The sequence below is a fragment of the Epinephelus fuscoguttatus genome, linkage group LG7 (genome assembly GCF_011397635.1).
Source record: "Epinephelus fuscoguttatus linkage group LG7, E.fuscoguttatus.final_Chr_v1".
Taxonomy (NCBI): domain Eukaryota; kingdom Metazoa; phylum Chordata; class Actinopteri; order Perciformes; family Serranidae; genus Epinephelus; species Epinephelus fuscoguttatus.
The window spans coordinates 20,886,591-20,913,526 of record NC_064758.1 but is presented as its reverse complement, the minus strand read 5'-3'; the positions used below and the strand labels follow the sequence as shown (position 1 = coordinate 20,913,526).

General features: G+C 40.3%; 1 protein-coding gene across 4 annotated transcripts in view; it reads left to right on the top strand.

The window, feature by feature from the left end:
- Positions 1-26,936, top strand: part of clstn1 (calsyntenin 1) — a 54,357-nt gene that overhangs the window by 19,277 nt on the left and 8,144 nt on the right. The window contains exons 2-18 of one of the 4 annotated variants that reach the window (XM_049580736.1): positions 173-295; positions 7,095-7,124; positions 8,687-8,882; positions 12,531-12,739; positions 13,548-13,697; positions 13,976-14,161; positions 14,271-14,519; positions 17,510-17,631; positions 17,758-17,920; positions 18,247-18,297; positions 19,316-19,473; positions 20,098-20,246; positions 21,841-22,085; positions 23,944-24,114; positions 24,482-24,627; positions 24,801-24,936; positions 26,643-26,827. In XM_049580736.1, the coding sequence (XP_049436693.1) occupies positions 173-295; positions 7,095-7,124; positions 8,687-8,882; positions 12,531-12,739; positions 13,548-13,697; positions 13,976-14,161; positions 14,271-14,519; positions 17,510-17,631; positions 17,758-17,920; positions 18,247-18,297; positions 19,316-19,473; positions 20,098-20,246; positions 21,841-22,085; positions 23,944-24,114; positions 24,482-24,627; positions 24,801-24,936; positions 26,643-26,827 (2,669 nt within the window). The remainder of the gene's footprint in view (positions 1-172; positions 296-7,094; positions 7,125-8,686; positions 8,883-12,530; positions 12,740-13,547; positions 13,698-13,975; positions 14,162-14,270; positions 14,520-17,509; positions 17,632-17,757; positions 17,921-18,246; positions 18,298-19,315; positions 19,474-20,097; positions 20,247-21,840; positions 22,086-23,943; positions 24,115-24,481; positions 24,628-24,800; positions 24,937-26,642; positions 26,828-26,936) is intronic. The other 3 variants (XM_049580738.1, XM_049580737.1, XM_049580739.1) reach the window with 3 other exon arrangements.

Here is a 26,936-nt window from a genome sequence, read left to right as displayed (position 1 = left end):
AACACAGATAAAATCTGATTATTAAAAGTACGGGGAAAAAAAAGATATAAATTGCCAATTAGTGCCAGTGAGAGAAAAACAAATTGCCTATCAGCACATCTCACCTCAGGATGGAAATTATTGTATAGACTGTTTTATATAAACACTGACATTTCCTCTCTCTGTTTCACAGTCAATAAGCACAAGCCATGGATCGAGACGACGTACCACGGGATCGTAACGGAAAACGATGACAAAGTACTTCTGGACCCTCCTCTAATTGCCCTGGACAAAGATGCTCCTCTACGCTACGCAGGTGAGAGAGGAGGTTTAATGCCGCTGCTGCCATTTCTTTACTCCCTCAGCTTCACTTCACTTGGAATGACTCATTTTCACAGTAAATAAAAGAAGCAAACATACTAATTGCCCTGTGCCATTAAAGCTTTGAGACTGTGTTACATGTAATGGATGCACAAAAGCTGTTCATCTATGAATAATGTAAATTTCATAATGACTTTGAGGACATTGATGTGTTTGAAGATGTAATCATTTTGCTAATGGACTTTTTTTTAAACAAAACTTAAGTCATTATTCTTTTAAAGGAGCTGTGTGTAAGATTTATGGGGGATTTAGTGACATGTAGCGCTGAGGATTGCAGATTGCAACCAGCTGAAACCGGTAGCTGAATTATCCACAGATGTCTTTGTCTCTCCAAAACAAATGGACCAGGTGATTAAAACCAGTAGAAACATATAATTAAGCAGTTTCACGTTAAAAATAAGTGTTTTTTCGATGCCGCTTGTCATGGAGGAGATGTTACCTACAACGCAAAAACACAAATGGCTCTATCTAGAGCCAGTGTTTGGTTTGTCTGCTCTGGGTTCCTGTAGCAACATGGTAGTGCAGCATGATAGTTTCCATGGACAAGGACCAAATCGCTATATAGTAGGTGTGTAGCAGTTCACAAAATTCACAGTTCAGTACAGCAGAACACGGGGGCATCACGGCTCGGTACGTTTTCAAAAGAGCAAAGTGATATAACTGCCAGAGAAATTTCCTTAATTTTTAAGATTTTTGATTTATTAAAACTAACATCATAATGTATTATCTTTGTTGACTTTGAACAATGATGGAACTATTAGGGATGAGGGAGTCCACCATCTATATCTGTATCTGTTAAACCAACTAATTTATCTGTATCCACATCTCTACTCGGATTGGGCGAGTTTGAACTGCACGTGGGTGTGGCTTAAACAGGAAATGGGTGAGACCTAACCAGAAGCTATAGTTCAGATTCAGATTCAGAATACTTTATTAATCCCCGGGGGGAAATTGTTTATTTTTGTAAACCCGATATTGATATGGTTTAATCAGAAATTGCTATATTTATAATTTATTAGAAAACAATTTATTGAACAAGCTCAGGATTGAGCTTTAGATCATTTTTGATTACAAAAGGTATAAGTTAGGTATAAATGTAACGTCACCAGTCGCCGCTGTCATTTCTTTTGCCCTGTCTGAATTAATCAGATATGGCTGCCTAAATACTGTAGGGATAACGTTAGCTTGTGGTGTGTGTGTTGCTCCTCATTCTGAGGTAACGATAACACAACCATTCTTATTTTTTGGTAATTATACACTAAAGACAACATACTTATCATATTATATTCAATTTCTGCCAGTATATCCTCCTAAATCTTCCACACTAGACTATTTGAGGAAATCAAGACCCCAAATCTAGCCTCTGCATAATGCTTTAAAAATTATCAGTATGTCATGGGTAATATATGAAGGCACCGCACTCTTCAGGGTGTTTCAATCTCTCTGTGATGTGGCCATATTTGAGATTATATGTTTACGAATTTAAACCTCAGTAGTAGTAGGGAGAGAATATCTTTGCCTTTGTCGAATAATCATTGAATGCACCCCTGGTAGCGGTCTATATGACCCAGTGGTATTTTGCACATTAGATTTTTATGACATGCCTGTCATATTGACATACAGCTGGCTACCATATCCTCCAGATTGGCCCTTTTGATATTCAGATCAAAATACTCTTTCATGTTTTGGGTTTTCTTTCCCCCTCCCAGTGGAGAGCCACAATTAGTGTGCTTTATATACCAAGGCCGCTCTGGGGTTTTTTAATCACACCAGGATTGACTCTGGCCAGGATTCAAAGCACCACAGCGCTGGAAATGATTTCCCACCATTTCACATCACATGATCTTTTGTCTGCTCACACACATAGCGCTCTTCACTTCACTTCACTTACCATTTTTTAAAATCTCCCATTACTTTGATTTAACAAGTGAGGCTTTAACATCCACGTGATGCCAAATGTAATATTCCTTACAAAGTTATGTGAAATTTGTTCTCAAAAACTCATCGGCCTGGCAGCACACCATTTTTGAGGTGGGCAGTTACAGCAAGAGGCCCATAATTTCTGAAGGGCAGGGAGTTGAATAATATGCCTGTTGTCCGCATGATGTTTGTCTCCTTTCACAGTAAATTAGCGTTGAATACAGTGCTTGGTGCTCCCACTTCTTTCAGCTGGGGCTCCCTTTTTGATGAGCTGAGCTTTGCGAATGAACTGCTTGTCCGTGTGAACTAGCTCTCTCTCGAGACAGAGCAAGCAATCTGGCTTCACGTGGCATCAGGGGTGACCGGCTCTGTTGTGCCAGCCTCCTTCTAGTCGCTCCATCTGTGCCAACAAACAAGGTTCACTGTAAAGCTGACCCACAGGTCAGAGGAGCCCAATCACAGGCTCACAAGTCAGATTAGTGTGAATATGTGAATATTTAGAACAAACGAGGATCTGCTGTATGAGTTTGTATGTGTATTAGTGTGATGTGCTGTGGGGCTAGCTTTAATTGTGTCATCTCTTTGTGGTGAGTTCAGTCAGGCTGATTGGAGCTGAAATAGCTGAAACCAAAGCCCTCTTGCAAACTTGAAAATGAGCTCAGTGTTCATGGATGACTGTGCTCTAAAACAAGCGAGGAACACAAAGCAGGGAGCATTTACCCACCAGATATGGGTTATTTGGTTCATGTAGGAACATTAGCCATTTTTGTTTCTGTAAGACAGATCCAGCAAATGAATGCCAGAAGATATATACAGCATATTGATCTATTAGCCAATTAATATTCTCGGTTTCTAATTCACTGTATTTATTTAGTGCCAGGCGTTTAATGACCTCAGCAGGTCAAGCCTGTAAAATCAATACATACCAGTCATTGTGACAGCCTTAGTTGAGCTGAACCGAGAGGCCGGAGTGAGTGACCAGTGAAACGCTCAGGAATTTCTGAAGCACTGATGTGAGCTGGTCATTAGAGCTGTGGTGAACAGGGAGGCCCACAACTCCCACTGCATGACTGGACCTGAACAGCGGTCCCTAATGTGAAATCCATTTCTAATTGTTTAGTAGGTGAAAACAAAATGACCAGGTCCAACACACAGAAGGCCCTGGCAGGGCTTTTAAACAAACAGCCAAGGAGGAAGGGACTTCATTATTTTTTTAATTTGTACTACCAAATTGCTTCTTAACTTGTGTGCATTTTTAACTATTATCAGAGTGAATTAATCAAATTTTTAGGGTTGGGTACCGAAACTCGGTGCTTTTTGTACTTGGTACCGATTTACGTCGGTACTACCAAGTACCAATTCACATAAAATAAGCGAGAGCGCATGACTCGCACCTCAGACTCAGCAACAATGGCGACAAAAAAATGTGCAGACAAAAGTTAACATGCAGCACTGTTCCTAAATGTTCTCAATAAAATGTTGAAACTGAGAAGTTTAGACTATGGGCCCGAACGACGCATAGTGCATCCAAATTCAGACCCGTTCTTCTCTGTGGATTTTCTCCGCGACCGTGTGTCATAGTGAGAAGCCACGCATATCACATAAAACGGCAAAACTGTAGCTTTCCGACAAGGCCAAGCACTTGTTGGTAATCCAATGTTTTCACAGCAAAAAAAATTGATAAAGTTACAATAAATTGATGTATAACAGCTTTCATACAGCTTTGCACACACATTACTGTTGGATGGATTACTCGCGAACGCAGGCTCGCACAGAAATACCACGCATATCACATGAAAGCGCAGGAGCAAAGCTTTCCACTGATACCACACACATCATTGTGCTGTCATCCCATCACGCTATAAATCCAGATCAATTGTCTACAAAATAAAAACCTGATGAATTTCTGTACAATCCATTATACAGATCTTGTTATCAGTCACTTCATATAGTGAGGAATATCGTATCTTACCACGTCTTAGGCTTGCGTGCATTTCTCCCTGTCTGTCCACATTTGTAGTCCGGCTTTCAAGATGCAAATATCTCCATATTGTCCAGTTGACACGCCATCAAACTTTGTATGACAAGACCAGCCACTTCACCTTTGCGCACCCAGACAACTGAGGCCTAATTATGCATGCATGACAGGGCCGTAGTCACCATATACATTGAGGGGGACACGTGCCCTCCCACCAATGCCCAAAATGTACCCCCAATATATAACTGAAACTGAAAAACAAATATTATCTTGGAGGACATCATTGCACTTGGTTGACTATTTTTCTATGATCTTAGATGTAAATATTGCATGTTTCTTTCAGATAAAACACATTTTTGACTTGTGAATGAGTCAATGGAATTTCTTGCAATAATGAAAAAATACTGGCTATCATGTCCGCCTGGCACAAACCACATGTTTTGGACAACTGTGAAGTGACAGAATGTCCCACCATCATGGTTCTTATATTGCCAGATTCCAGAGAGTCTTCCCTCTTCATATATGGCAGAATATGTCAACTTCCAACTTGCTATGGTGAGATACATGTGAAAATGTATAAAATACAGGCACACAGAAGAACATGTAATGATGGCAAATCCGGTTAGCCCAGATAGTCCTGAAAAAAACCCCAAGATATAGCATGTGTATGTGGCCGTTATAATGACTGTGATATGAGCTTAAAAGTAAAGGCATCAAAAATACCCCAAAAAGACCTAGGGCCCATAGGGTTAAAAAGTACCGAAATAAGGTACCGTTTGGTACCGGTACCGAATTCCAGATACCAGTACCGTATCAGTTCAATTATGAACGGTACCCAACCCTACTAATTTTCCAGAAAATGTATGTGCAGTTAATGTTTCCCCTATAACTAAACAGACCTTTGTACAGGCCAGTCTTTTTTTTAATTGCCAAAAGTAACGCCAAATATCAATTTTAGTGTTTCTGTTATATTTATTCTGTTGTGGCGCACTGCTGTGAGTCCATAAACAAAGCAAGTTTCTGTGGTTCAGGACAGTCAAGTATCTCTTGTCTAAATTGTTATATTCAGTTGAATAGGTGAAGTGAAGATAAGGCTGTCGATATCTGTTACAAAATAGGCTCAGTTGTGAACGACATGCTTTTTTTTGGTTAGCTGAGGTAGACCAGACAATATTAGGTTAACAATGACAGTGATGCTGTTTTACCCTCATTGTTTTCTGTGAAGTTTTCTGGAAGTAATGTAATGAAGCCCAGGCGGTGCATTTTATGTGGAGTGAGCACTGTGCCGGACGTTTTGATACCTTCATACTGTCTAAAATTTCGGCGGGGTGTACGGTATATGACGGTATTTGTGTGAGGCACTACCTACCTTGGTCCACTGTTCCAATATCACCAACTCTGGTTTGGTCTAAATAAACCCCTACTTCACCACAGTTTTTCCCGTGGTCTTTCCCTTCTGTTGCTGCCAGGTTTGTTGACAGTCCCGTAATGTTATCCCCACCATTTGTGGTCACCATGTTTGCCAGCTCAGCAGCCCCTTCCACCAGTAGAGACTGACCTTTGGTGGCACGTGATATGCACTATATCGGTACATCCTCAATATAAGTATGAGTTTAATAGAAAGATGAGCGCCTGGTATTGAAAAATCTTAACGTCTGAATTTCTACATACCCTGGTATACCTTAATACTGTGGTACTGCCCAAGACTATAATACAACAGTAATAATTTTGTTTTAATGAAAGCTCAACATTTAGCATTTCCACTTTCTTCATTCGTTCTTCGTCACTGTTTAGGAGAAAGGAAATAATGGGAGTAACAGAAAAAACAGCTTTAAGATAGGGCTCTAAATCACTAGTTTCATCATGAGGTGATATTATAGCTATTCTTTGGACAATGATACCAGTTTTGCTGATATCACGAAGTCTGCCATGATATAACTTTGATTCAGTGCAGTTCTGGGACCTGCAATTGATTTGAGATTATATCATCTGTCCATTTAACACAGTCTTTACAGAAGAAGCTGCCACCCTTTTTTTTTTTGTACTTTTGGCTTTGAAAGGTAAAAACAACACATAAATGATTGTAACTGGTTAAGTGCAGTAAAGTTTACTTTAAACTGATTCCACTAACACACATAAAACAGCACACAGGATAAGTTAGCCTTCTGGAAGAAATATTTTCATTTTAACCCAAACTATGATCTTTGTCCTTAAACTTCAGGGATATCTGGCTTAAATTTCTGAAGGCAAACTTCTTTCGACAGCCACAAAACATAAATTAACTTACAGAGTGTAGAGTGTAGAAAAGTGCCAAGAGTGGATCATGTGGATTTCAGAAAGTAACTGTTGAATATGTAAAGAAACTGTACGTGTTAAAAGTGTTAAATGAGAATGGACTTTGGTGTGGCACTAGGTAACCCCCATGCCGGGGCAAAGCAGTCAACCTAGTATAAACACTCTCAGTGTTAAGAGAAGTAAAATGAAGGACAGACTCTTCAGAATCACCAAAAACATGCTGACATTAAAAGTGCTGTTTCTGTTGCTTGTAATTGGATGTTCTGTCACTTTCTTGCTAGTTGTTTCTTCTACAAGGAGCTGCTGAGCCATTAATAAAACTGCAAACACTTCAACACAACCGGCTTTTCATAAATGTTTTAATCTTTCCTTTCTTTCAACTGGCAGAAGACTCTTTGCTTGTGAGAAACTGAATATTTTCTGTTGGTGGATTTCTAAGCTTATAGAGAGTATGTTTCCTTCCTGTCCTCTGTGTGTTTTCTCTGAGATTCTAACTTTTCTTTTAACTGATCTGGGTTTATCTTCTCTCCCTTCCTTGTAGAGAGTTTTGAGGTGACCCTCACTGAAGAAGGTGATCTTGGGCTCTTTCTTCTGCCTTGTGCTTAGTTGTTACTATTAACCCACTAACGCAAAAAAACAGCATCCACACTCTTACACAGAAACTCCCGCCATGCTCTGTAATCTTCCCATTTGGTTTTCTCGATTTTATGTTTTTCTCACCCTCAGTTTTTTGGACTTCCAACAGCTGGATGAAAAGTGTGATGTGGGGCTGACTGTACTTAGAAATATCTGTGCATGAGACATCCATTGCAGTTTGCAGACCCTAACAGTTTTTCAGCTGTCACCAGGAAACAGAAAGCTGCTTTAAGACAGGAGTTTTCAGTCACTTTGCTGCCATTTTCTCCAATCTAATCCTTTCAATTAAAAAAATAATAATAATAGAAGGAAAAGCCAATTTTTGACACATAATGATAAAGTAAAATCTGAAAGAACACATGAAATGATTTCACAACCAACACCCATGAAAATTGGAGCAGAAATTGACACTAGAATTGGTATTTAAAGAGGATTAAAGATCAGCGTCTGAAAGGCGTCATCCACATTTGTGGTGCCTCTCTGTGACCTATCAGATATATGCAGGTACAGTGACTCCTGTGGACTTTTCTGACATTTAAGTCTTCAACTGAAAGCTGCTGAGATTGTTAACTAATGCAAACTCTCTCTGCTACAAAGTTTCTGTTGTTGCATCTTTGCCTCAGTGGACCTCTTGAGTTAATTCTCCACCACTAATCTCTACCATTAGCATGGCTGCAGTTGTCATTTGATGTGGATGTCAAGCAAGTTGATATTTCTAACCCCAGTTCTCATCCAGTACTTTTTTGTTTGAATACTGTTGATTATTATTTCATTTAATTTTTAATCATTTTGCAGTAGTTTTGGGTGAGAGGTGAAATTACACAGGAAGACTTTCATTGATTTAAAAAAAAAAAAAAACCAAAAACGTTTGGAGGTATCGTCTGAGGTTTTTTTTTTCTTTCACAGACCTTTTCGGGTTTTGATGACTGAATTGGTGCTTATCACAATGCTTTCATGCTCTTGTAAAGATTTCAATTTCATTTCTTTTAATTCTGTTAATTATTGTTTCTATCATGCGATAGGCTGTAATTTGTATTCATTACAGAGATAAATGATCTTCACTTCAAATACTGTTCTCTGTGTACTTACTTTTTGGGCTTGGTTTCATGAATTTAATTTCTGATATTCTAAGTACCCCTCTGAAATGCCTGTCCACATCTTTTCGGTTTCTGCCTGCATGACTGGATGCAATGTTTTCAAGTGGCTTGGAAAAGACACTCCGTCTTCTATGATACTAAATGTCCCACACCCTCTCCCAACTCCCCCTCCAAGTACTCACCCATATGACAGTGCTTTTGAGCTTCCTCCACAGACACCACCCACCCCAATCTACAACTCCCTGGCACCCAAAACCTGTGGCTGATCTTTGATTTTGTTTTTTGTTTTGCGTGAATTTATGGTTTCGTTGTTAACATAACTTTTCATCTGAACAATGAAATTGCCTGTCTAACGTCAGTTATTCTGAGCAAATTCTCTTTTGGCTCTTGACGTGTTCAGGTGAGATTTGCGGCTTCAGGATCCATGGGCAGAATGTCCCCTTCGAGGCAGTGGTCCTGGACAAGTCCACTGGTGAAGGGGTCATCAGGGCCAAAGACAAGCTGGACTGCGAGCTGCAGAAGGAGCACACCTTCACCATCCAAGCCTACGACTGCGGAGAGGGTCCTGATGGCGCCAACATGAAGAAATCCCACAAGTGAGTCAGCGTCTGCCAATTCAGTGTCTGGACCTGATTTGAACCCTAAGCTTTCTTCTGTCTTGAACGTTTGTCATTCATATATTCACCTCACAGGATGTCATAATGAAATACCCACAGATTGAAAGCTAAAATTAAAACATGCCCTCTCATATTTACGTAGAATCATTTCAGGTGCTTTTGCACCAAACCCATTTGATGTGGTTCATATGAACTCACAGCAAAATCAAACCACTGGGCAAATGCAACAGAGACCAATCACAGGACTGTATTATAGTAGATATGTGAGTTTTACCATGGATTCAAAACGTAAGCTGTAATTAAATCCTTCTGCTGATTGTGTGAATTGTCAAGCGAGTGATATCCAGAGGAGTCTATATAATTATCCAAGATCATTTGCGAACATGAGTGCACATCAGAACTAGTGTAGAAATTTGCCCTCATCAATCAGAATGAAAACAAGGTTCAACAGAGGTGTGAGGAGCTTGTGCTCTAATTAATGTGCTTTGACAGATTCCCATCAAAAAATAAATGAATTATGGTGACAACACAGTAACTCTTCCCTGTATTATGACAGTGTTAACACCTATTCTTAACTGGATGTGGTGCAAACATGGGAACATTAGATTGTTTCAGTTTTTCCAATAATGCATGCATCACAGAACAGGCTACGCTTCGTGTTGCTTGTTTTAAAAAAACAAAAAACAAAACAAAAAAAAAAAAACATGCTCTGGCTCTATTTTTGCAAAGTTTTACTCACTTGCCTCTCCAACAACATATTTTCATTGGTCAAAATCATAAATTGTATATAATAATATGCAGTTATGTACAAGATATATGGATTTATATACAGTCTATGGTCAAAATCTATGCTGATGTCCTTGACGTTTCCATTTCTCCTCCAGTCATGGATGAAGAAAGACTCATTTACAAAGTTGAGGAAATGATTAAAACTTAATAAAACACCACTGTAAGAAAAATCTTAACCTATTCTCATGCCGTGACATAGCTTGCAGTGTATCAGGACAATTTTTTGTGCTCCATCTGCCATAGTTTGCTCGCTAAGTGTATGTAAGGAAGAGTGTAAGACGCCTTTTCTTTCGTGTTTCTACCTGTTTGTCATCATTTATGACAGAGAGGCCATAAAAAGGAGAAGTGAGAGCTGCAACGATTATATTATGAGCTGATTGACAGAAAAGATTAATTGTTTCAGTCATTTTCTTTAAGCAAAACATTTGTTGTTTCCAGCTTCTCAAATGTGAGAATTTGATGCTTTTCTTTCTCATACATCAGAGTATAATGACTGTCTTTGGGTTTTTGACTGTAAAACGCAAGAAGACATTTGAAGACTTCACTTTCGGCTGTAGGACATAACAGGCATTTTCTAGACAAAATGATAAATGGAGAAAATAATCAATACAGTAAAAAGTATGGAAAATGAAAAATAAAGTATGGAAAAATATTTATGTTTCCAGACTATTACCACTGTTCTAAAATACTGTTTTCTAAAATAGAAAATTAGGTATTTCCAAAAATAATTTAACTGACAGATGCCCTTAACGATTCATAATAAATTCTATTTTTGTCACATACATGATGGAACTACATTGAGGAAGGGGAGAATAAAAATAAAACAGCTGTCGCAGGTAAAGCAACTCTAGTCGCAGGATGTGTGTCACTGCTCGCCTGCTTTTCTCTCTCCCACGGTCCGTCACTTCACTGTCTCTGCTCTGATGCTCGCTCTCCCACGGTGGGCCTGTACTACGATGCACGTTTAACATAGCCAGGCTTTCTTTAGGTGAGCTGGCTTCACAGAGCCTAACAACGCCCATCCAGGATAACCAGTACTACAAAGCTGGCTATCAACTCACTCTGTCATCTCTGTGTTTTCCAGCAATGAGCGCATTCATGTGAAAGAGGCGGAGTTGTTAATTAGGAGCGACATCATCATCATGAACTCATACTCATATGAGATGAAACGATAGCCTTTCTGTAAAAAAACTTCTGTTTCGGTGACAGCAAAACAGTTATTTTCAACTAAGTAACAACAGCCTGTAATCATAGGCTACAACAGAATAAAATAAGACAGATAAAACAGATAAAAAATCCTTGTCAATAATTTTGCGAACATCAGCTTGTCTGATTTAACAGATGTAGAGACTAGAAATAATAATAATAATAATAATTTACAAATATTAAAATATTAAAAGTAGGCTAAGGCACATTTAAGAATTATTATGACTTAAATACAGAGTATTTTTCGCAATTTAGTTTGATGACAGGATGAAATCATTCTTAATATCACATACTGTAATAGAACTTTAAAATAATTCCAGACTGTTTCTGCTACCGAACCAAAGAATGTAAAAGTAGTTAATGACTGATGAAGTCTGTCTCATCGAAATGTTATATTTGTAATCACGGGAGCTAATTAACAATGTGGGTTATTTCTTTAGTTTTTATTTCCAGTCATCAGGTGTCTCAAGTTATTCTGAGCTGCAGAGTGTAAAATCATCCACACTGTCAGCTGTCACTCTGAGGATAAAATAAAGTTTACACCATTATAATGCAGCTAAAATCATCATTAGGATGTGTGTTTAGTGTGGTTATAAAGCATCTCTCTGTTTGTTAGAAACTGTTTTAAAACCAGAGTGGAAATAGAAAACTTGGAACAATTAAATATTAATACTGAGCTATTAACATATAGCCTATGTTGCTTTTTTTTTTTTTTTTTTTTAAACACTGTCACTTTGTTAAGCAAACTGGGGACTTTTGCTCATGACATTCTCTGGCCTTTTTGGCTTGGTTAATGCATATTTTAGATATTTACCTTACTGTGGCCAAAATTGTTTACAGAAACACGAAGTTCTTCATATATTTAGCCTCCTAAATTTGCTCCCAAAGTGCACCAGACTGATGTATTTTAACTTTAAAATAGTCAAGCTTTTCTTCCGGGGGGGCATGCCCCCGGACCCCACTAGAAGTTCAGAGGCTCTCTCTTTTTTCACCATACCTGTGTTTACATCACTGCATTATGGTACTTGGCTACAATTGGCTATTAAGAATAATTAAATGTGATGTGAAATATGTTACACTGATATATTTACTCAGATGTCGCATATTCTCTGAAAAACAAACAAAACGAGAGGTCTGGAAATTTGGGTATGGAAAAGTATGGAATTTTGAAATTCCAAATGTGTAGGAACCCTGTCAATAGACTAATCAATAATGAAAAGTTTCATTAGTTGCATCCCCAATGAGGTCCATCTGTAGTCTTGACTAAGAATGCGTATAATCAAGTATTTGTTAGTGAGCATTGTGTGACCACCAGAGACAATAAATGAAATGTAAGACGCCACAGAGCCGACTTGCTTTCAGTCACCAGAAATTGATTTCTCCCGAAGTGTCCATGAAGTTCTGATGATGCAGAATGACAGTCACCAAAATCCATTAAATCAATGAGTCACCTGTGAGTTCATCTGACTTGTTTATTTCCCTGTTGTTTGTAATAAGTCAGCATGAACATAAATGGACCAGAACTCATGTCATCATTGTCATAAAGTGTGATAAATATTTTTGCTTTGAGTAAGCTGTGTCTTGAAACATCCCCAGCTGACAGTGTCCTAACTCAAGCATGTCTTCTTTCAGGGCCACCGTCCACATCCAGGTGAACGATATCAATGAATATTCACCAGTGTTCAAGGAGAAGTCCTACAAAGCCACCGTTATCGAGGGGAAGAAGTACGACAGCATCCTGAAGGTGGAAGCAGTGGACGCCGACTGCTCTTTCCAGTTCAGCCAAATCTGCAACTACGAGATCGTCACCCCCGATGTGCCCTTCACTGTGGACAAAGATGGTAAGAACCTACACCTAGCAACCGTGTGTTACTGCATGTTGGGGAAAAGCTGCGGTGCATGCCAAAGAGCCACAATTTTATTGACACACATCACATTGATCTGTGCAAACGCACGACTACCATTTAGAATTCAAGGCGGCTTGTTGCCTTGTGAGACGATGACGGTCTCCTTGAAATGTCACCAGAGTTGGTCATTCGTGTCGGACCGTAAGATTATTAATCTTTGTGTCTTGTAAAACAAAATTAAAGATCCAGTAAAAAAAGACAGCGATATCCAGGCTCGGCTGATGTGACGCCTGGCTCGGATGAAAAGGAAATGCAGACAGGTGATAATATGAAGAGAACAATCAGTGTGAAGATGCATAATGTTGGCGAAGGTGCTCAACTGTGACAGCTAATTAGTGTTTGAGGTGGAAGAAAAAGATGAGATCAGATCTTAGACAAACAAATTCCATCACTTTCTTTTAATCACTTGCATGCTAATTAGAATCTGTGTGCACATTAGCTTGGAAATGAACTCTCAGTATAGAATCTTAACGAAAATGATGCAAGTCAATGGTACGATGTGGTCTAGAGAGATGTCTGTTAATATAATGTGCATTTAGTTCGGATTGACAGTGAGTCACTTTTGGGCCTTTTAACAAAGATTTCTATTTGGCAGCTTTTTAGAATATTTGAAAATACTTAGATTTGGCGTGCTGCTTATCAGCTCAGAAGGTTTCTATGAGTTTTCTAGCACAGCTGCAGCTTTTGAAATTTAACAAAGAGCGGCCCTGGCACACTCTCCCTTTCTTCCTGCTTGACTCAGGCTTCATCAAGAACACAGAGAAACTGAGCTACGGCAAAGAGCGCATGTACAAGCTGACTGTGACCGCCTACGACTGTGGAAAGAACCGTGCCTCCGAGGACGTTCTGGTCAAGATCAGTGTCAAGCCCACCTGCAAACCCAGCTGGCAAGGTATCAAAGCTCTCCTCTACTCACTGTAGGTTGCCAACCACCACTGTTTAGGTGTGTCTCTGTGTTCAACAAAAGCAACCCAGCGACGCAGAGTCCACAAACAGGCTGCCATTGTCAAAAAGGTTATTTAACTCCTTTAAGCCACAAAGCCTTTTATCATGTTTGAAAGAACCAAAGCACTTCTTAATGAGTAATTACTATTGACAGCTGCTGTATTGACCGCTCACGTGGTGAAAGACATGTTTTCATTCCTTCCTCTCTCCTGCTTCGTCTTTCAGGCTTCAATAAAAGGATCGAGTACGAGCCTGGCACAGGTAGCCTGGCCCTTTTCCCCAGCATGCACTTGGAGACCTGTGATGAGCCAATCACGTCCATTCGAGCCAACATTGAACTGGAAACCAACCACATTGGAAAGGGTTGCGACCGTGACACCTACTCTGAGAAGTCCCTGCACAAGCTGTGTGGTAAGTAAGCTCCAATGGAAACGATTATCGTCAGCAGTGCATTCATGCCTTTTTTCTAAATCCAAGTGCCTTAACATAATTGCCTTTGTCCTCTTTGATTGTTTTCTAGGAGCCAGCTCAGGCACTGTGGAGCTTCTGCCTGCACCCAGCAGCTCCGCCAACTGGACAGTAGGGCTGCCCACCGATAACGGGCACGACAGCGACCAGGTGTTTGAGTTCAATGGCACCCAGGCAATCAAGGTTCCCGATGGCATGGTGACCACCAGCCTGAAGGAGCCCTTCACCATCTCTGTGTGGATGAGACACGGCCCTGGGGCCCACGACAAGGAGACTATTCTCTGCAACTCTGACAAGACAGGTAATGTCTCTGGAAAAGAGAGGAGGGGGAATTGTTTGAAAGATGTTAGCCGCATCTGGACTGCGTCAAAACTCCAGTTTGACTTTTAAGTGAATTGTTTTATGAGTTGATTGGTTTTTAGGCACGGTGGTACAGTGGTTAGTATTGTCACCTCACAGCAAGAAGGTTCCTGGTTCGAACCCAGGGTGGGGGAGCCCTCCTGCGTGGAGTTTGCATGTTCTGCCCGTGTCAGCGTGGGTTTTCTCAGGGGGATTTCCAGCTTCCTCCTACAATCCAAAGACATGCAGGTTAATTGGTGAAACAAAAATATGGAAAAGAAGAAAATTACATTAAGAATATGGAGATATATAGGTACAAAATGTGCAGTGTACAATATGTTGTTAAAGGCATAAAACAAAAGGGCAGCCAACCCACAGTAATATAGATAAAAACCAGCTCACTCCCACAGTGATTTGCAGGTTTTCTAATACAAAGAATATTGCTACATGACAACTACGCCAAGCACAAGCTATTTTTGTTTTTGGTGTTGTTTAGGAGAGAGTGTTTACATGAGTAATATTTGTAAAGCGCTGCTGAAAAAAAGGTCTGCACGGACGCCTTTTTTATTTATTTTTTGTTGAGTTTACAAACTCTAAACTTTTATGTGTGTATACCTGCTATTCATTTATACAGTTAAAAATTACTCATTGGGCTGTTGGACATAAATGCCAGAAATGCACTGAAGCCGCAACAAAAAAAAAAAAAAAAAAAAGTAAAACTTGTACCATACAAATGTGACATCAGACATGCACTCTGTTATCTAATAAATTCAGCACCCTGTATTCCATTAAAATATCTGGTTTCTATTTTCCAAACCTGCGTTAACTCTTCTTGGCAGACTCATTACTCCTGCACATATGGTGTCTGAAAATATGCTGCTAATAAAAACAACTTTGCTACTTCAGGCTATAATCAGTGTTACTGCTCAGCTGGCTTACTAACATGGAAACTTTCTCACCTCTGCCGGCTGCTTGCTGACCTTTCCATTTTTGTCACTAGTTGTAAAGTTTGGTTACAAGCGTCTTGGTCTTATTGACTGTAAAGTCTCTGCCGTGGTCAGCGAGAGGCAGTTCATCAGCTTCTGTTTGACTGCTTATATAAGACGGATTACATCAGGACGGCTGCAGCCTGGACAGGAAGCTCCCATACACATGATCTCAGCACCATTTATGATCTCCATTCAGAGCAGTGTCTGTTTCACATAAATGTCTTGCATTCAGGTCATTTCCTCTACATTTTAGTTTTGAATTCTCAATACTGAAGCCCAATGTTAAACACAAACTGTGACCCACAGACTTTAGGTTTTGTGTGAAGCTATTATGTTCAGTATCAATTTATTCTGTTGGTTACATATTCATTTATTTTTTTTTATTTTTTTATTTAATGGCTGTTTATCATGGCTCCGTCCAGCAGGGGCTGTCACTGTTGCCATGACTTCTTCTTTTATATTTTCCTTGTTTCCTGTGTCTCCAATTAATTCTGCTTTAGCAATGTCTCGAGCTTCGCCTGAGGCAGGGATGTTTCTCCAGCCATGGCTGTCCCTTAGTATGGATAATGTGCTGCTATTTTCCCAAAATATGATCGGGCTGGAGTCCAGAATCTTATTTCTGAAACATGATATGCCACTATATTACTAAATGGGTGGCCTGTTGTTGATGTTGATAATCCTAATCAAATGAGAGGAAGATGCAACCATTGAGGTCTGTTCATGGATGATAACAGTCCACATTTAATTTGAATTATATGCAGCTATAACCTGATGCGCTCTAACTACAGCACATGACATCATATGACTGATTTTTATTAGATATTGCAATGGACTAAGTCTATAGATGCATATTGAGAAAGGTACTATAATATAAACTTTTGAACCTTCAAGGCTTAACAGCCAGTTGCTGTTTGGTATGAAGATTACATGTTCAAATGAATTCTGACTCTTTGAGTTGTGTTGTTTTAAACAGCTAAAGAGCTATGGTTGCATTCCCAGATGAAAGAACAGTACATTTGTTAATAGCAGTTGGTTGTGTTACTGGTTTCAAAGTGGTCTTTTTTTCTGCTTCTGTGAAATCCTGTTGAGGCATGTTTGAAAATTATAAGAGGAAAAAGCTCCATGAGTAAAATTGTCATGGGCCGATGACAAATCCCAGCAGCAATCTGTTATTTGTTTAATCATAAGGCACATGGTGACAAGCTTGTGCTTGTAAGTTTTGGTGTTTACAAGTAATTTACCGCCCTCCTTGGTGTAGTCATCAATAAATACAACATATTAATGCCATAGGCTCCATAAGATTTGTCTTTATTATGTGATTGTGCCGTAGTTGCTTTTTTTTTTTTTTTTTGCTGCTGTGGAAGATTCAGCAGTTAAGTTTTTAAGAATTGTTAACACCAGAAATTGTCGCCTTTTCAGTCTTGTGTTGGATAATTGATTAAAATATAATCAAGTTTCCCTTTTTTACTAGGTTGATGTTACTTTTACTCTTATTCTGTTAGGTACTTGTGTTAGCTTTACTCCACGCACACTCTGCATTTATTGCTCTACTGCTGTACTGTTTCCTTTAGGGCTGGGCAATATATTGATGTTATATTGTTATTGTAATATAAGACTAGATTTTGGATATCATATTGTAAGTAATGTCTTCTCCTGACTTTTAAGGCTGCATTACATAAGTGATGTAATTTATAATGTTTTATCATTTGCCTTTACCCACTTAGTCATTATATCCAGATTACTGATGATTATTTATCAAAAATCTCATGTTGTAGATGTTTCATTTAAGTACCAGTCACCGCCCAGCCCTAGTTTATATTCCTGTGTTGCTGTAGTCTTTTACCAGTGTCTGGCACAAGAAGTTTGTTCAGGATTATTAAAGTTCTGTCTCATCTTATTTACACTTAAGTTTTAGAGCTACAGTTTCATATCTTAATCCCCCCTCTAATATTCTCCGCTGCAGACATGAACAGACACCACTACTCGCTGTACGTCCACAACTGCCGGCTGATCCTCCTCCTCCGCCAAGATCCATCAGAGGCAGAGAATTACAAACCAGCAGAGTTTCACTGGAAACTCGACCAGGTCAGCTGCCTCTAAAACTTTATGTAGAGAGACTAGAGAGTCTGCGTTTCATGATATTTAACCAAAAATAAATGTAGTTACAATCCCAGTCTTAGCTTTTCGTTTGCTCTGTTGTTTTTTTTGCAGGTGTGTGACAAAGAGTGGCATCACTATGTGCTGAATGTGGAGTTCCCCACCGTGTCTCTGTTTGTGGATGGAACCACCTTTGAGCCCTTCCTGGTCACAGAGGACTACCCACTGCACTCCTCCAAGATCGAGACTCAGCTCACCATTGGTGCCTGCTGGCAAGGTAAACTCTTGAGTACATATTTGGAGAATTGCTATAATATTATGAGCCATATTTTTCTTGTAACAAAAATATATTAATTTACAAATCTGAGGCGCAGATACATCACAAAGAAAGACAGAAATCTCTCTTGTCTATGATTTCTTTAGTATTTTAATAAAAAGATGCTTCAGTGTTACCTGATTATAAAATATGTAGTGTGCATGTTATTTTATTAACTCTGTTAGATTCTCCAATGGTGCACCTCATATTTATCATCTGAATCTCTACTACAGATCCTGAACCTTCCTCCCTGTCTCTCCCTGCTCTCTTGTTTCTATCCTTTACAGACAACTCAGGACATGACAATGACACTGAGTCAGTCTCTGAGCCCACCTCAGGTTGCTCAAATCTTTCCCTTACTCCTCAAATATGTCCATGTGTCCTCAATGTCCCACCAAGCTAACTGCATCCTCATATCATTTCGACTAGAATGATTGTTACACATTCTAGATACAGAAGGAGTCGTTTTTTTCATATCTGTTTGGAGCATGATGTGGTATGGATGAGTGTGATTTTAATGCTGCCTGCATACTTTTTTTTTTTTCCCTTTTTCCGTTTTCCTCATTCCCCATTTTTACGTTCCTCTTAGTGCAGCAGGCAGACAGTTGATACACAAGCAGAGCAGAAATAGACACATACTGAGCACAAAGCTCTGACCTGGCTGCAGCATTTTGGTCATGCAGGCTCTTCTTTCAGAACATGACCTTTGGGTTAGAAGCAGTAACTCCTCCAGATCAGATAACAAAGCTACAGCACCACACACACACTCACACACATCACTGGATAACTGTGACCTTGAAATGTGCAGGTCCAGGTTTGTCTCTGACTCTGCAGTGATGCAGGAAGACATGATTATTCCTCCTCTCATTTGGCAGGACTGATGCACCTCACATCAACACTGACATACTGAATTATATTAAAATTTCAAGGCTCATCATTTTTGTGTACTTCAAGCATTTTGCAGTCTTCAAGATGGTTCTTTTATTTTGTGAAAATGATCAGAAAAGATTTATTTCACCATTGTCTTATATAATTCCTTCTTTGAGTTTCTTTTTTTCTGTTGATGTCATTTTTCCTCACAGTAAGACAGAAGCTCACCCTGTTAATGCAGATGGTGCATGTATAAGACGTGCATAAGGTCATCCATCATTCTCCTGTCTCCCTCACTGGGCCTCAGGCCTTGTAAGGGCACACATACTAACTTGCATGAATGCCATTCACGCCAGCTTTGCACATTGAAACAGCATGCTTGAATCACCCACCCAGAAATGGTGAAGTCTGTGGAATGTAACTAACTTTTTTTTTATATGTGTGTGTTACTGTTTTCTTCTCCTACTGCTATCGTGACGTGCCCAGGTGGAAATGCTCGAATGGCTCAGTTTTTCCGGGGAAACCTTGCGGGGCTGATGATTCGCTCTGGCAAGCTGGAGAACAAGAAAGTGATTGACTGTTTGTATACCTGCAAGGAAGGACTGGACGTGCAGCTGCCTGAGGAGGTAGCTTCAGCTGTCAAGGTGAGTAGAGAGCAGTGTTTTAGAGACACAAAGCACACCCAGCCTCAGTCAGGCTGGAACTCAGTGTATTTGTTTGTCGAAAAAATGGTCTAACTCAGCGGTTGCAAATCTTTTTAGGCTTGAGATTCTATTAAGAGAAGCAAAGTGTACATTCAACTGCAGGGTGGGCACCAGTATCAGTGGTAACCCCTGTATGAGTGCAATGAGAAGCTAGCCAGTGGTATACACACACAGGGACTCACATGTACTAACATGCACACAAAAACAACAAAAAAAAAGCTCTGTTTAAATCACTCAAAGAGGGAGCGTAACTTCATTTTCCGCTCAAGATGGCATAACTCCACTATATCTTTACATAGCAAATAGTTACTTGTTGCTATATTAATGCTCTAAATATTGTATAGAGGTCCTTTAAATGTATATTGGCCAAAAGTTGACCATTGCAGCTGCATGGTTGCCATGGATGGGTGTGTGTATTACACATGTTAAATGACTTTAACTAGCTCGACACATGTTTATAAGTATCAGTCCAATAGCACACACTAAAACATTTTGGTTAAGAGTGTTGCATTAGACAATCCTGCCTCAAATCACACAGTCTGTAATCTTCATTTCTTCTCTCAGGTTGAGTTTAACCCCAACCAGTCCTCTCTGACTGTTGAGGGTGACGACATTGATGCCTTCGACAAGGTCATGCAGCACATCTCCTACTTGAACTCCCGCCAGTTCCCCACCCCTGGCATCAGGCACCTTCGCATCTCCACCACTGTCAAGTAAGAAGCCAAAAATACTTCACTCGATGTTATTATCTCGTGTCAGTTCACTTGTCAGTCAGCAGCAGCCCAGCGTTTGTGGAACAGGTTCTTTCAGCCTAATAGACATTCAGAGAGGATTCGTCTTCCTGCTTTAAATGTAAAGATGGTTTCATCAGGTAAAATAGAGGTCAAGAGTTCTTCCTAATTTCCATAACAGAGAGAGTAAACATGAGATGTTTGAAGGTTGGAGAGGGACAGAAGAGCTGTAAGATTCTGCATTTTTGTTTTTCACTTCTCTTTGATGTAGTTTTTATGACAATGATGTATTCAGAGGCTGAAATGTGAATAACAAAACAGCATCACAGTCACAGATGATGTATGAAAAGACTGTATTACGACTCAGGTTTCTGCTGAGTACACTCTAAGTTCACCTCCAGTTAGTGTTGCAGTTTAACATTGCTTCTTATTTGCATATGCACAAATCTGCACCAACACTGCGTTTTATTGGGCAGACTTAGCAAATAGACCAAAAGATGAATTTTGCTTATAGCTTCAGTTTCTACCGTGAGGGCAACTTCCCAGCTGTCAGTGTCATTACATCTACATAAATGTAGAGGAGGCTCTGTAATAAGCAGTTTTTATGTGGAGTTGTGTTCACAGCGAAACACAAAATGGGTCTATTTTTTTTTTTTTTTTTACCTTTTAAGATTTCTCTCCACACCATTAAGTACACCTGTTTACAAGCATATTCCCGTGTTTTTATGTTCCTTTCCCTCCTGAAAAGAGCATAATATTTACTACACGTCTGAACAGTTGGAGCACGTAAAACTGCACGCAATTACTCCTGAAAAGAGTTTCTAAAATTGCTCCTCAGCTCTTTCTAACAGACCAATTTTACAACTTCACAGCTTTTAAGAGATTTTGAAGCTGTTATCTTCTACGATGCTACAAATTCCTTGTTTCCTTTCCTACTGTTGAGTCCAAATGGCTCAAATTTATTCACCTCCATGTTTGTTCTGAAGCTGTAACAGTCCATCTCAGTCTGTCTTTCCTCATTACCCTGTCTGAGCCTTGCATACATTAGATACTACAAGCAGGGCACATTTAAAATGCCCTTGTTGTCTTCCAAAGCAGAGGGAGAATGGCAAATTGAAGAACTATTCCAATGCTGGAAAGATGGTCTTTTTTATAAAACTGGGCTGTCTATGCAGAAGAAAGATGCAAATAATTTTGAAATTGGTGCGTTATGACGGGAGAAAACGGGCTGTGGCATTTGGTTTTGCTCAAAAGGTAGAAACTACTACTAATGCAAGAATGTACTGCGCCACTCAGGACCAATAAATGCTCCCACTGGTGGATGACATAATGCAAGCTCATCCATTTTGACACAGGACGCATTGTATTGCAACAGAATACTGGTTTATATTTTATCAGCACTGCTTGGTTTTATGATTTGAGCTCAGTTTATTCAGCTTCTGTTTTATTCATTTATGTGTTTACACATACTATCCACATTATTATGACATAAAGCTAGTTGAAAATCAGCAAAGTATCCCTTTTCTTTAAAAAAGGATAAACAATACAGCTATTCAAACTTAAATCTCCCCCCCAGATGCTTCAACGAGGAGTCCTGCGTAACCGTACCAGATGCCGAAGGTTATGTGATGGTGCTGCAGCCCGAAGAGCCAAAGATCAGCCTGAGCGGCATCGACCACTTTGCCCGCAGCGCTGCCGAATTTGAGAGCCAGGAAGGTGTGACGCTTTTCCCAGAGCTACGCATCGTGAGCACCATCACCCGCGAAGTGGAGGCCGACGCTGAGTCTGAAGCGGCAGAGGGAGCTGATGACGACCCTACGGGTGAGAGAAGTGCACATATGTCCTCTACATTATCCTTAGATAATGTTAGAGAGGATTGTAGATGTAGCCAACCTATTTTCCATGGATTAGTTGTGTTGTTTGTTTAACAGTCTGCTCATCCTCTGAGTTATATAATTTCGACTTCAAAACTACCACATATGTAATCTTAGTCTTGTGCCACCTTAGTTGCCGTGGTGACACTGAATGTACAGTTAATAGCGGTGTGTAGATGTACAGTAGCTGGTGATGGTGAGGAGGATTACGCCTGGAGGCAGAAGGCACTGGACAGACAGAGCGAGAGGGAGGGAGGAAAGAGATAAGTTGTTTACTGCTTTATGGGAGGGGCAGTGACCAGCCAGCCATCTGGCTCGTTGTATGAGCTAAGACGTGGAGAGACAATAGATGTGACACAGATACAGGGAGATGCAATGTCCTGTGGTAAACAGCAGGCCATATGGGACAAAAGGGCTTACAGAGATCTATTGCTATTACCTGCATAAGCCTGCCCCACCTTCCACCGCCAACAAACACGAGATGTCACAGCAGATGACTAAGAATCACCTAATAGCAGCTTCCACAGAGTCAAAAGGTGCAAAATGTACATGCATAAAATATTCATGTTTCACAAGCAAAACGGACATGACAGGCTGCCTCAGCTGGGCTGTTTAAATATAGTAAAATTTTATATGACTTTTTTCATGTTTTACACCTCTGTTCTTAAACTAATTAAAAAATATATAATTACAGAGGACTTTATAATTAAGACTATTAAACTACCTGTGTCAACAAAGGAGCACCATACTTCTAGTAACACTAAACATTGATCATTATTTGCTGTTAACAACGCTAGTCAATCTGCAGTAGTTCATGATGAAGGACAGCTGTGATGACTGTGTGTATACATGTATGTGGCACAGTAACAGCATAGCTAAGTCTAGCTGCTGTCCTGACAATGGAGGTTGTAGAAGCTCACTTTGAACTGTACTATCGCTGATCATTTCTAATGATCAAACTGAGGTGGCCCATATCGTGTTATCTGAGATGCTTACTCATCTAGATTCAGTTCTTCATCCTCCCCCTCTAACCCTCACCCTGTTTTCCATGAATTGCTCTCTAAAATAAGACATTTCAGCAGCTCATTAACAAGTCGTTGTATTTGTGAACTGGAAATTTCACATGAATAGAAAGATGTTTTAATCTTGTGAAAAGAAAAGTGTATTTTGGTATTTTGTCGTTTGTTTACTTTCCTCTCTTCCCTTTCACCCTTTCTTACTCGTGCACTGAGTTGAACATGCCTATCAGAGAGATTTCTCTTATTGTCGCGTTCTGCCAGCAACAATGCCGATTCAACATGCTGAATCAGCCAAAAAATAGCCGACATGGGCTGACTCTTGCCAAGGATGTGGGACACACCGCAAAAACTAGGGCAAGAGACGCTCATTGACGGCCTGACATTGACCAACGGCTGACTGCCTGCTTGGTGTGTCAGGGTCCTAAAGAAATGAGTTTACTAGATTTGTGTAGCCCACTCCTCAGTTCTGCTTGAGGCCAGTGGTGTGAGGTACATTAGCTGCTGCTAGCATAATACATCCAAATGTCTGACCCAACTGTAAGCAGTTGTATTGTGGGTAATGTAGGCGACAAGTTCTGACAAGGAACACGAATCCATGAAATATAAATATCTGCTCTGTTCTGCTGCTGTCCATCGTTAGTCCGTGTTATGAGAGCACAATGCTAAATAAGTGGAGTATTCTTTTAACACTAACGGCAAACTTGAATTACAGACCCAGGACAATAATAAATTTGAGAAGAGCCCAACAAGTCTTCATTCTAAATCTTTTCTCCATTGTTTATTCAGTCCAAGAGACGGTGGTGTCAGAGGAGATCATGCACAACCTGGACACGTGTGAAGTGACTGTGGTGGGAGACGAGCTGGACGGGGAGCACGAGGGCCTGGAGGTGGACATGTCCCAGCTGCAGCAGCACGGCCTGGAGATGAGCTCCTCTAACCTGGGCCTCGTCATCACCGGTAAAGATCACAAAGCTGCCAGAACTAGCACATCGTGGTGATATGACGGCAAAAAATATCTGCTTGACACAAGAAGTAAAGTCTTTGAAATCTGTTTAATAGATGCCTCGCGGGTAAACAATAAAAAAAAATATGGAACCATATATAATGTGCATGTGTAAGTATTTAAAGTTTAGGCACAATCAAAATGTGAACCAGTGTGATTTGAAGTCAGAGTTACCACTGTCTCTCAGGGTATCTTTTCTTTAAAGCAATATATTGCTGAATTTTTACAAACAGGTTATTCCACAACAATACTCTACTTTAACTTTTCAGGTGACTTTTTGCTCAAATTTCTCTGACACAAGCTCCCCTCTGTGTGTTCCAGGTGTGAACACCATGGCCAACTACGAGCAGGTCCTGCATCTAATCCGTTACAAGAACTGGCACACTGAGGCTCTCTTTGACAGGAAATTCAAACTGGTCTGCTCCGAACTCAACGGTCGCTACATCAGCAATGACTTCAAGGTCGAGGTATAACTGAGCATTTGTCAGTTACATCACATAACAGTGACACATTCATGACAGAGGTGTGCAAGCAGTGGCTGTATGTTAACTGAAACATTCCTTTGTATCCTCACAGTACATTTAGCTAAAATGGAGAGAGCATTTTGTCACAATGTGTTTCTGTGTTTTATACTTTTCAGGTAAATGTAATCCACACAGCCAATCCTGTGGAGCATGCCAACAACGCCATGGTGCAGCCCAACTTCATCAACCCTGTACATCATGCCTCTGTAGATCTGTCCGGTCACAACCTGGTCAACGCTCACCAGGCCTCAGGTACCGCAGCATGTGATACCTTTTTGAAATAATACACAATGCATCTTTTTTTGTCCTTTGCATCATACAAACCAGGACTATGTACAATATTTTTTTATTTTACTTTTTCTACTTAAGTATATCTTCACAACTAGCAGTGTTAAAGGACAGAAATACAAAGAATGAATTTCAGTTTCAGTTTCAGAGATTTACATTTTGCCTAAAAACAAACTTTCAGGCATCATAATATATAATCTCTCTATGAACAGTGATTTGACTTTGCGCCTGCCGAAACTTCACAATTGCCACAGTTGGTAACTTTTTTAAAAAGAACTTCTTGTCATATTTGACAGATACCTATCAATCGATTTTCTGTAAAACACATATCCTCTTAAGGGTCATGGGGCGACTGAAGCCTATCCGAGCTGACATTGGGTGAGAGGCAGGGTACACCCTGGCGTGCCAAACTATCATAAAGCTGACACATAGAGACAGGCAACCATTCATGCTCACACCTACGGGCAATCTACAGTCACCAGTTATCCTAACCTGCACATCTTTGGACGGAAGGAAGCCAGAGAACCTAGAGAAAACCTACGAGGAGCCAGGAGAACTTTTGCAAAGAACCAGGAGTACACGCAAACACACAGAAGGACCCCAGCTGGCCAGCAGGGTTTGAACCTGGAACTGTTTTGCTATGTGATGACAGTGCTAACCACTGCACTAACATGCTGCCCATGGGACAGATAATCTGTAGCCCCCTCATAACACTTCTAATGGCTTTTGCACATGACTGAAAACAACCAGTCAAAGCCAAAGAGACTCTAATGTGGGTATCAATCATGTCGGTCACTGCTTTAGAGCTGTGGTAAAACTGTCAAACTAGGCAGCGCTGATCAAACATGAATCAAGATTGTTTACTGCTATGCCTATTTTTCACCTCAGATGTTTTCAGAAATATAATAGTGTACTGTTTAGCTGTAAATTGAGAGAGTTTGTGAGCCAGTGCTGCCTTGTTTGACAGTTTGACCACAGTTCAGGAGCTTTGATTGACAGCTGCATGAGCGACTCCTCAGCTTTGGTCATTTTCATGCAAATGCCATCAAAAGCAATACGAGAAGTGACATCTTCAGCAAATATTAAAAAAGTAACCAACTGCAGCTTTGATGCCAAGCGTCAAAATCAACCCAGTAATCTGTTGTTGCTGTAGAAAAAATATTTGGCCTCTGGTGTGAAACGCATTGCTGAGGTTGGATTACAATCTATTAACCAGAAGTAGGACACGTAGGAAACGCTGGGTGTTCGCCCCTCTTTTTTTTTTTTAATGGCGCAAGTGCTGTCTGTGACATCTGTACAGGCGGTGGTCTTAACACAAACCTTTTATTTCTTGGCTTTAGTAATCCTCTGGGCTGTCAGGCTCACTAAGCCTGCCACGCAAAAGAAAGGGCCATTCTGCTAATATGGGGCAAAGCGGAGCAGAGGGAGACAGGCAAAGCTATTTAAAGAAAGACGCACACCTAGAGCTGCCGAAAGCATCTGCAGTTTACTAAGAAACCATTAAAATCAGCGCTGGCACACCATGAAACTACAGCCCTTGAAATGCCCTCAGACAGACGTGGATGCTTTGTCTCCTCACATAAAACTGTAAAATGTTTTTTATGTGCAGATTAAATATAGTTTATGTCTAACCTGTAATTTTGTGTTTGTGTGTTTGTGCTTTGTCACAGTTGTTCCCAGCGCTGCCACCATTGTCATTGTGGTGTGCGTCAGCTTTTTAGTGTTTATGATCATCCTGGGCGTGTTCCGCATCCGAGCCGCACACCAGCGAACCATGAGGGACCAGGAGAACGGCAAAGAGAACGAGATGGACTGGGATGACTCAGCTCTCACCATCACCGTTAACCCCATGGAGGTAAACACACACAGCGTGTCTGCTGGGAGGCAAAATGGGTGAACATTTTTCTGGTGATTAGCCAGTGAAAAGCTGAACAGAATTTCACTTCTCAACAAAACGTGGTGGG